Source organism: Periophthalmus magnuspinnatus, chromosome 7 (assembly GCF_009829125.3).
Source record: "Periophthalmus magnuspinnatus isolate fPerMag1 chromosome 7, fPerMag1.2.pri, whole genome shotgun sequence".
Classification (NCBI taxonomy): domain Eukaryota; kingdom Metazoa; phylum Chordata; class Actinopteri; order Gobiiformes; family Gobiidae; genus Periophthalmus; species Periophthalmus magnuspinnatus.
The window spans coordinates 27,118,197-27,129,681 of record NC_047132.1 but is presented as its reverse complement, the minus strand read 5'-3'; the positions used below and the strand labels follow the sequence as shown (position 1 = coordinate 27,129,681).

The 11,485-nt window shown below is 39.4% G+C and overlaps 1 protein-coding gene across 1 annotated transcript; it reads right to left on the bottom strand.

Annotated features, from left to right (window-relative positions):
• Positions 1-7,147: 7,147 nt before the first annotated feature.
• Positions 7,148-11,233, bottom strand: dclre1b (DNA cross-link repair 1B). The gene is made up of 4 exons (XM_033970250.2): positions 10,687-11,233; positions 10,137-10,302; positions 9,859-10,041; positions 7,148-9,028 (listed from the first exon to the last, which is right to left on the bottom strand). Exons 1-4 carry the CDS (start codon positions 10,876-10,878, stop codon positions 7,758-7,760), a joined length of 1,812 nt encoding a protein of 603 aa, XP_033826141.1. The 5' UTR covers positions 10,879-11,233; the 3' UTR covers positions 7,148-7,757.
• Between the last annotated feature and the right edge of the window lie 252 nt (positions 11,234-11,485).

Below are 11,485 nucleotides of genomic sequence, written 5' to 3'. Positions count from 1 at the left end.
GAGACACAGAGCAGTAGTATGAATGATGGGGTCAAAGGGCACTGGGGTGGATATGTTGTTGTAGTTGCAGCCAAAGGGTTGGAGGGAGGTAAACTATTTACTGGAACAAGAATATATAAAAAACAGATCAACTTACATATGGCTAAAAATATACCATTAAACGCCCCTGTGCTTCACTTAAAGATATAGATTTGACCAAAGTGTCTCTAATGCTGTAATACTTAGACAGGCACAGTCCTATCTGGGTCAGATAAGTGTGTGTTTCCAACATATCAGGTTTCCCCTCTGGATATGGTCCAGAGCAGCCTCGAGAGACGTTAACAAAGACGTGATGAATGACTTTAGGTCCAAAGAAAGGAATCTACTGCTGATGAGAGGCTTTTGATGTGAGCGAACTGTACCGCCATTCACTACCACTGCAGTCTCACTATATCTAATGATCGCCCTCAGCTAGTAACACATGAGCATATGTAATATCTGTGGAGTATCGTGTTCAAATGAGAGAAATACGCAATATGAGAGTCTCTAAGTCACAGCTGTGTTTTTTTAAATAATGACCGTGATTACCTTCACTCTGAAATGTCTGTCCTCTATTCCAAATGTTTGCAAAAATCTGTCTCCTTTACAAAGCAGGTAAAATCTGTTTGGATTTTTAAATGTGAATGTTTTTGATGGGGGAATTGAGATAGTTAAGAAAGACTAGGCAACTACTACATGCAAAATGATAGCCAAAATGCTTTCACACAATAATTTGACAGTTTTTCTTGCCTTGTCCTGTTGTAACCAGTGATATTTGCATACAATGTGGGTGAATTTTCTCCTCAGACTAGAACATATCCCTGCAATATTAAGCAAGGAACTATTTGGGAATTACATACCGACAGACATTGCCATAGGGATTCATTTGGGAAATGTGTATTCTCCAATTTATCTACTGTACCCATGTGTTTACTTTAGATGGATGTCTGAACAGCTGGAGTAAATCCACTCACAGAGATAAAACCTGGCTTGTGCAAAGTACTAAATAGAAAGTACACGTATTGTTACAAATCCCAAAGCTTAGTTTGATAAACACAACTTAGTGAATGCTGTTTCGACCCACCATTCTGCACATCAATACATAAACATCTTATTTCCTCCACTCACTGCACCACTGGCTGAGGCTGTAGGCTGCTGAGCTGGGGACTGGGAGCTCCATGATAAGGGCTTATTGTGTGGGTGTGACACAGTGCAGCTCTGTCTCTCCAGCACTTTAGGAAGAACCATTCTCCCGAGTCTGGGCTGGTCTTATTGTCTACTGACACAAGTGATGGGCCTGTCCTCGCCTAATATCAGCCTCTGCTTCTCTACTGTATTCTGGCAGCAGGCATTGTCTTTGAAGCTCTACCTTCCGACAGACTCAGCACTTTCCCACATTAAAGTAGAGATGTCTGGAAAAAAAGGCAGGGTTTTCAAAGAGGCCAGAGGTAAAAAGTACAGTTTGTTTCTCCTTAACTTGAGCTGAAATTCAAATGGTCCTTCAAAGTGATGCATTTGGTTAAAGCTAACTTCACGCAACAGTGGGAGGAGACGCTTGAGTGCGGCCAGGATTGCCTCTTCGTTGGGGATGAGTGTCTATGAGCCAACACTCTGGAAAAGACTTTCTTTGCACAGTTCTCTATATTGCCTGAAAAATAAATAAATGAGGGAAAAGATGGGCTGTCGCAGAGAGGCAACATGATGTAAACATATGGAGTGCTGTCCGTGGTGCTGAAATACTACAGCTGCTACACTGTGACTAATGGTGCTTCTCCAGAGAGCTCAGTTCTCACTATTATACAGACCTAATGCAAATGAGTTATTTAGAAATTAATAGATGGTAAATTTAAACATTTCAGAATACATTATGCCAACTATGGTTACATTAAGTCAGTGTCATAATGTTTGCATTATTCTATATCTGTCACTGGTGGGAAAATAATGTCATGGCTCACATAAGCATGCTCTCTGTGCAAATTAAGGTTGATGATTGGCTGTGGTCACATCTATTCATTAAAATATAAGATGTTCAACTTCAAAAAAGACTTGCTAATAAGATGATAAATAGGAAACAGGGCATGATTAAATGTACTGAGCCAGTCATGTAACAACATGTAAAAGCATGTATATAAAGAAAGGTTGGGAATAAGAGAGGCTGGTTTCCATGTTGTGTGAACTTAATGAGGTATGTGTCATATGCAAAGGGTATAGTAATGTCCTCCGATCAGTCAGGCATTACTAATCCCCTGACAATTGCTTCTTGCCTTTTATGCTAATGAAAGTATTATATTATACATTTGACTGTCTATAGGAATTCACCTACAGTATAGACTGTATATTGGAGATTACTTTTTAATCAGTGTAGAAAACACGCTTGATGGTACACACAGTTGAACACATACACTTCTCTGTAGCAGCGTTTACACTGATATACTTTACCAACAATAACTTTGACACCAAGTCGAAGACATCAATCCGCTGACAAATCCAGGGCTGTGTGATGTAGCGCCCCGACGCCCGCAGCAGAAGTTTGGGAGTTGCTTGTCATGTTCTCACGGTGTTATTTGTGGCAGTTGAAGGCAGTTTGGTGGAGTCCCCAGACACAGCAGAAGAATGTATTTGCTGTAACAGAGCTATAAATTACACTCCAGGATCCATCCAGTCGCCCCGCTGTACAAGGAGAGACAACGAGATAAACCCAATGTCAGAAGGTTTTTAGTCTGCTTTTGAAAGTCAGATTAGTGAGTGTAGTTATTGATGTATATATAATATAAGGTAGTAGACAATACAGATAGATTTTGAATAGTTTTGATAAGCAGTTATGGACCCTAAAAAAGAACTCATTAGAGCTAAAGGCTACTTTTAATCTCATATAGGGGCATATTTTTAGTCGCTAGCCTTAAAGGCACATTTTGATTAAGGACTTTGGACTTTGTGATAATTAATATAACATAAGACTTTCATTTATTGGTCAAGATGAGATACTGCCACAGCTGCCCTGTTGCAAACTGACTTTAAGATGGCAGCTATTCTCCCTGCAGTTTTCACAATCACCAGCACATGATACGAGCACGTTCACACAGGCGAGGTGTGTGAAGATGGTTAAAGATGGGGTATTTGATTTGCAAACTATCAAATTAGGAAGCATTTACATTTCTCCAACTAGTTCCTTGCTCTCAAAAAACGTTTTGGCACATTGTTAATATTCACATGTATTTTTAATTTTTTTAATTTTTTTAACACAAGTCCAGCAGAGAAGTGAAGAAGGTTGGACCACTCTTGCACAGCCAATCAGCTCATCCCAAATCTTCATGTAGTGACTTATATTAACCTGACTCCCGACAGATTGTCGTCTGCATCTTATCCGTCTGGAATGACTCTTACTGAATCAAGGAAACTCGTCATGATGAATATTAGAATCTGATTGGTTGAAAAGTTACAAAAGCGAAACAATAAAAAAAAAAAAAACTTTTGTTACATCCAGTTGAGAGAAAAGCACAGACATCTTCAGTTCTTACCTTCTGCACAGTTTTCACAATTAAAATAGTCCATAATTCTGCTAAAATAGGCTGAAGTACGTCTGTTGGTGTCGTCATGTTTGTTTAGGTTTGCTTGGGCTCTTCTCTCTTGGCTTCTGCACAAACCTCAAAGCTGCTCTTTGATTGGTCTGCTCACTGCTGGAGTATCTCATGATGCTCATGAGATTTCTGCACAAGGTTACACCCATATAGCTCTTCATAACAATTGTGCAAATATAAAATGTTTTATAGTTAGATGAAAACAGTGTGTAGGAGGCTGTAAGAAAACAGATTATAAATTGTAATAAAGTTGAGTACTTTACTTTTAAGAGCACAACTTCAGGATATAATCAGTGGAGAGGGATTTAAACCTGCCAACACTTTTTTTTGTTTTTCACTAAACAATCAATATATGCATTTGAATGTTCTACTCTTTTGCTGAAAATGAGAAGCTCTGTTGGCCTGTAAGTGTGTTGCACTCACACCCTCATCTCCATTTTGCACCTGTGGGGGGTGGGTCTTGCAGGTGACATCCTTATTATTCCCACTGGAGTAATGGTGTGTGTCAGGAATCCATTACTGTAGCCTGTGCCCTGCTGCGCCGCTCCCGGGCCGCCAGACACACTACATTTCCTCTCATTTCCTGGACTCACTTCTGAAGGCATCACATTCGCCCCAATCATTTTTCACTCACAAACGCGCGCTGTGTTTTTCTGTTAAGTGCCTCGGACTTAAAATAGCTTTGGGGGCTGTGGGGGGGATGTAGGATTGGGTAAAAATATGCAGGATTCTTAATGCAAATTCATTCCTGGGCATAGTCTTGTCCTGATTGCATTTCATCACATCTGAAGAATACAGGAGTCTATTTTCCCAGCTGCCAGGAGAGATTAGGAGATTAATGTGAAGCCGTTATTTCCACACTCACTCCTAAAGTATTGATTTTTTAAAACTCATTTTTCACAGGGTAATTTATAGAGGGTCCCACTTGAGCTGAGGTTTTGACCTAGAAATATCTGATCCACTTTTGAGCCAAGATGAAAGAGATGTGTAAAGAAGAGAATCAACCCATTAATTTTTTTGTAGTATTTATTGTAGAGTATGTTGTTGAATATGGCTCACATTTATTTGATTTAATGTAATTCAAACACTTTCTCTAGTACTAGCCCTGCAGCTAGTTTCAAAGCAAGAAGATATGTATCTGACATCCTCCCACTGTTCACATTAGGTAAATAGGTGACTATATAAATGCAGAAAATGAATCAAACATTAAAACTAGAAGTGCTATAGTCAAAATACCATTACATGTAATCAAAGATACTATTCACAGTAAACTTTTGCAAGAAAAGTCTGAAGTATAGATGGCAAAATTACTGGATAAATTGATAATTGTGATAATTTGGGTCACAATATAATCATAAGATAGCGGCAGGTCCAGGACAGACTGACTGAGGCTGCATATGAGTTTCAAAGACAATACTGTTTCATTAGGTGTCATCATTTAACCTGCCTAAAAGGAGAGTGCAAGCATTTTAAAATGAGGTTGCAATGCACCCTTTTGCACCTCTGTAGACCCAAGCCTGTTGTAAAAACCAAAAAGTAATAAACATTAAGGGGAATTGTTTTAAATTTTTAATCAAACAAGGCACCACAAAGCAAACCTGAATATAAAGTGTTTTTATCTGTCCATGGTGTTATTATATAAGGAGAAATGAGGAATGGCCATAAAACATATGAATGAATTGTACTATTTTTTTTGCTCATTGTGCCAAAAATAATTGTGAATACATGTAAAGTTGTGATTTTTCCCCCCTGACATCACAATAATCAGTAAATGTATTTGATATCATGACATTTACTTTTATGAAACAAGGTCAATACAACCACTTTTTTATCCCATGAGCTTTCACCTGATCATCACTGGCCCATCTTCTTTCCGACACATTCTGGGTCACACCCCTCTCTGTTTGGACAGGCACGTGTTAGAGCAGTGGTCCCATGTCCGACCCCTGTGGTACTCCTCTGTCATCTGTATGCTGTTCCTCTGTCTTAGGCCTGAGTTTGACTGCTAATGCCAGCTCTCCCCTCTCTTCCCACCCGTGGAGAGAGTGGTGAGAACCTCATGTCAATCTGACATCCCACTGATGCTGACGCTATGATGTCTCAGCAAGACGCCTGGTGGACTTTATGAACGGACCATTTTACAGAGCAGCCAAGTGGATCAGGGTCAAATATAAATGTTCTCACCGCAGCATTCAAAGTGACAGTCCGAGCAAGGCTTCATATGCCAGTCCCAGGCATGGATAAAATGAAACAAGGTGGTGTCAGATAGAGTGGTCAGAGGTATCGTACCCAGATATATTGATACTAAAACTAGCAGTGAAACTAGATATTCATTCGAACAAGTATCAATACTGAAAAACAAAACAACACTAATACAAATCACTGCATAGTAAGAAATGGATTATTTTCTGCAGATCACCCAAGTGAAGAAAAAAAGTACAGATTTTATTTGTGTGTGTGCCAATACGGAGTTCAAAAGAAACAAGCTGCAGCCTGATCCTAAGGCAGCCTTTTATAACTTTAGTTTAACCTTCTGCTTTCCACTGTAAACATTATTGCAATGTCTTCATAACAGTTTGCTGACATCCAAGACCTTTTAAAAATAAAAGCTGGTCTGCACTAGAAAGCGTTTCCTTTATTTCTGTTGTGAATTAAACTGGTGTTGGCTGCTGCCCGGAGCAACTGGAAAACCTGAACTTCTCTCAGTGAAAATGAGTGACAGGTCGAGCTGCTCTGTGGTCATGTAGGGCAATGGTCAGACCTGAATGCAGCCTCCACACAGGGATTACACAAACAAGATGAGATTTGACTTCAGCTACAGACTCAAGCACTGCACAAAGGCCTCTCTACTACTCAAATACCATGTTAATTATACATTATGGATGTAAGAAGTCACTACATACTATCCATATGGATTTCCTCATACAGTACCTCCTAAACTCCAAACGATATGTTAAATTCAAAATGAACTACTGCCATCTTAAGGTTAAACCAAGGCATTACAGCAAAGCGTTTTATTTGCAGTGACAGTGCAGTGGATTTCATTCCTCCTCCATTTGATTTTACAATAATAAAGATATAGGCTATTGTAATTATATTGTCTAGATTTATATATTTTAAAAAATACAAGGTAATTTTAAATTCTTTAAAGTGGACATTTTAAGTAAAATCTACTTTTAGCCATATTATAAAAGTTGTTCTGTCATCAGCTTACTCAAAATTTAGATTGAGCTAACCTGCTTTGTCCTGCATTGGCAGCTCAAGCGCTCTGATGATTTCAATTTTCACCTAAAAAAAATAATACAAAATTTAAGTCCTACATGTACCATAGATGTACATGCTGTCCTACATTTTTCAGCAATAAAATCACAAATAGGAATCCGCTGCTTGCTAAAGTGAAGTGCTAAACAAAACAGGTTTCTCTTCTTTCTCAAGCTGTTTTAGATAAATACAGGTAATATAGACAATATGGTTCACAGGGTAAACTCATGATGCAAGTTATTGTTTAATACTAAACACCCGAGGGGAAAAAAAACAAAACAAAACATAGTACTTCTTGAATAATACTTTATTGTTAAACAAGATTTATCAAGAAACAGCAGCAAAAATACTTCACAGAGAGATTTAAAAATGTTTACAAGACACAATATTAGGCTTTTTTTTAATTCAGAAAAATAAAGAACGTATCTGACAAACAATGGCATCCAATGTAGTAACTGGCTGGTTAGACTGCAACAAAACAGATTAGGCATGATAATCTTCAAACACTGCAAATGGCTATACTGTCCATGTATGAAACAGACACACAACTTGCATTTAAAGCAGCACCTTGTAAGATTTCAGGTGGACAGGCCAAATACATGTCTCCATGGAAACTAGGTAAAGTTTGTTGACTTTTTTTTTTAAATGCAGCCAACTGAAAACATCTTTCTGTTTTATGTTTTCAACCACATTTTTATATAAAATATTCTTTAGGAAACACAGATACCTTTGAAAGGCTAACGTAATTTAGGACAAAATAAAGACAATGGCCAGGCTCAACCTTAATAACATAATAGCACTTGACAAGGAAATAAAAGGCATGAATCAGCATTGAAAAGACCACATAGACTGTCCAAAAGGTAGGAGCAATCTGCTGGTATTGCAACATGAAAATAACACCTAAGTGGAAGCACATGTAGAACCCACTGTGTACGAATGACTGTGTGTAAAGATCTGGAGAAGATGTGGCTCAAACAGAGGCAGACAGGTCAGATCCTCTTCAGAGAATGGGAGATTCTTCAGGAGAGCATCTTCCAGTTCCTCTAAATATTGATGTTTAAATACTTTTTTATTATTCGGAATACAGAACACATTATCATAGCATTTTTGCATTGTTTTTTCACTGTTGACAGGTTCAAAGTCAGATCCATTGTGCTGACTCGGACTTGTGTCCCCAGACATGAGGTCATTGTCATTTTGCTGACTCGTGCGCTCTCTGTCCGGCGGTTGGCTGCGGTTATCAATCCCATCGCCATATTGCTGATCCCTGTCCATTTCCTCATTGATTAGGTTGTCACTGGTTTCACATGCTCTTCTGGTTTTACTGCTTGGCTTTAGGCTGACCTTGGGGCTGGTCAGAATCTCCACTGGACCAAAGTTTCCTTGGCTAAACTGACTAAATGGCACAGATTCGGCCACTGCCACTTCCTCTGATACAGTTTGAACTATGTTTAGGCTCCACAAATCCACATCTCTCCTTTTGTTGTTGTTATAGGAGTATTGCTTGGATAAGTCAATTACAAGAGAATCATCATCTTTATCAATAGTGTCTGTGTCCATGTCTTCTTCCTCTGAGAGATGGGTACTTTCTGATTGCCACCCTCCATCACCCTTTTCTGGTGACTCAAATATCACCCCTTTTGGTGGCAGAGGGAGGAGCTTGCGGTGAAAGTTGTTATATCCAGATGTGCTCACCTGGTTGTCGATGTTGTTGCTGTGCCTTGACATGTAAATTCGAACTGATTCAGGAACTAAGAACTCATGGTGCTTTCGGTTTGGTAGTAAGGCAGACAGACCACCGGGGACACAGCGACCCAGGATTGACACTATAGACCTGGGTTTAATAGCAGACACAAAGTCCTCCAGCTCTTGATAGGAGGAGTGGTCAGAGTACGGCACTATATGGACATTCGGGTGGAAGGATACCAGAGGACGGCTGGTCGGTAAAATGGCCAGAGTAGGTTGTTCATTGTTGAACTGCAGCATGGAGGTATGGGAGATCTGTGATTGGTCCACCACTCGGAAACGCCCTGCCCCTCTCTCTGTGGTGAACACATCCGGCAGCTCCAGAGCTTTCAGGGTTTCCATACGGCCCACACTCACCTCCACCCAACTCTTAAACTCTAGGGCTAGCTCCACCAGAAGAGACTCCTTACCCAGGGTATAGAGGCCTGGTAAGAGGATTATAACAAACTATTAAAAGAGCAGTTACATTCTAAAGTTGCTTATTTATGCCTAAGGGAACAATTGTGTCGCAGAAAGGTCAGAAAAAACTCTGCAGCATTAAAAAGGTAATAGTTGTAACATAACCTCCTCCAAGTGGTAGTATTAAATTCTCCAGTGTAATGTAGACAGAGACACACACATTCATAAACTGTCACGCCTGGATGCCGGCTCCAAAAACCCAGCGGTGCTATTGCTATGTGGATCTACTTTCTTCCTACAGTTTTAATGAAATTGTCTCTCATATCATAGAGGCATTTTATGTGAACTTTTTTTTTTCCTTTTTCATAGAATCTGGCAAACAAAAGTGGATCCCCTTCAAACTGCGATGACACATGTCAAGGGGCTATCCAAAATAAAGAATAAAGTAAAGATCTGATTTGATTTTCAGACTGGATAACTGGTTAGACAACCAACTGAAATAAAATTATTTCTAGAATTGTGACTTATGATCGGTAAAACTAATATTTTCATTTAGAAATAAAATATGTTTATGGCATATTGAACAAATACACTATACATACTACCATATATACTACCGTTAGGAATTATATGATATGATATTATGATTTCAATTTCAACTATTCAATTATTTATTCATTGTCTTTCACAAGTTAAACAAATATAATTAAATAATAAAGTAAAATGATGTCAGAGTATAAGGGCCTATGGAAACATGACATAACTCTGGAAAATGACTTTTCACTGTCATCTTCATTCACAATGAGAAGAGATTTGAATTCAGAATCTATATCATAATATATATATATAAAGTTACCTATGACCACATTGTGGTTTGGGTGGCTGCGGATGATCTCTTTGATTTGCTGAGTGGCCGTCTTCCTGGAGGGGAGGGTGCGATTGGGGTCACAGTTAGTGTTGTCCAGGTACAGGACATCAATAGTAGTGTTTGTTCTCAGACCAGGCTCTCGCAGCATGGAAGGAGTGTATCGAAAATCACCTGCAATGAACACTATGTGGTTACTTTCTGCTGTATTAAGTTTATATATGTGCATGCAATGAAGTCAGGTCTAATATAACTCCACAGACACTGACCAGTGTAGAGTATGGAGCCAAAGTATCCTTCAAACAGAAACATGACAGCTCCTGGACAGTGGTTTGCATTGATCAGTGTCACAGTCATCATCTCTTTCCCAATGTCATCCAGCGGCAGGAGGTACGGTTCCCCCAGCTCCAGAGGGTGGATCCACTGCTCCTTCACCTAAAAAGCACAAGAAACTCTAATAAGCAATATGTAAAGTTATACATGTTCATAATTTACTGTAACTATAACTAATTGGCAATAAACCAAATAATTTTATGATTTTTCTATGATCACAATTCATATATTTAGTAAGGTACAATGCCTTTCAGAGGAAACTAAAAAACTGCTTCCTCTAAGAGTTTACACATCACTATGATTGATTAATCCACTTGTCACTCACTCCACAACAGGATGAAGACTAGAGGATGATGAAAGTTAGAGCACAGAGCTGCATTAAATAAAACCACTGAAGCACTACAATAACAAAGTCAATGTTTAGAATAACATCAGTCAGCCTTAAACCTCTGACAAATACAGTGGTGATGAGTGTTTGGCGTGTACCTTGAGTTTGAGCTGGAGCAGTGTGGCAGTGACAGGGGAGCAGTAGATGGGTCGGTTGTTCCAGGTGGAGGACAGGCCCACGGTGTGATCGCTGTGCATGTGGGACAAGAAGAACAGTCGGGTCTCGGGACATTTTCGGACCTGCCAGAAGTCCACGGCCAGCGGAGTGTGTGGGATCACTTTTCCATTCATTTTGTTCACTGTACATCAGTTTATCCCCGCAGATCATGTGCAGGAGCAGACTGCAGCAGACTAACGCAGAATGACGCGGTGTTGTTTAAGTATTTATCAGAAATACATGTCTAGCTTGATTTGTGTAGCAAAATGCTCCGAGCAGGTTAGCTTCGGGTATAATTCTTCATAATATGTCCGCGCTTACGTTACAGGACATCGCCATTTTAACGCAGCCTTGATCCACAAAGCGTCTCGACATTTGCACAGTTTCATCTTTTTAATCTTTGCAGTTGCGTGCGTAATTAGCGCGAAGTGACTTGTGTTTAAATTTGAGCTAGGCCGCTTCCCGTTCTGCTTCTACGGTCCACACTGTGTTTGTTGAGTCGTTACTGCCGCCTACTGGTGAGAGTTCCTGGCGCCAGGTGTAAACATCTGTCCTACATGAGGAGAGGAAAGTGTTTACAAGTGATGGCATCTTACTGCTGCTAAGATTTAAGATGCATTTCAATGTCTCATTTATTTAGACTTTTAGACTCTTTTTGTATTGTTTCTGTGTTTAGTTTCTTCTCTTTGTTTTCATTTTGTATTCGGTTGGTTGATCTATTAATTTCTGTCTGTAATTTTA

What these genes read in the sequence shown, in the direction of transcription:
- dclre1b (XM_033970250.2), bottom strand. Translation starts at nt 10,878, where the DNA reads ATGAATGGAAAAGTGATCCCACACACTCCGCTGGCCGTGGACTTCTGG. An exon ending in TGCTCCAGCTCAAACTCAAG is followed by an intron (nt 10,303 to 10,686) that starts GTACACGCCAAA and finishes TGTGCTTTTTAG; the next exon opens with GTGAAGGAGCAGTGGATCCA. An exon ending in AAACCACAATGTGGTCATAG is followed by an intron (nt 9,029 to 9,858) that starts GTAACTTTATAT and finishes TCCTCTTACCAG; the next exon opens with GCCTCTATACCCTGGGTAAG.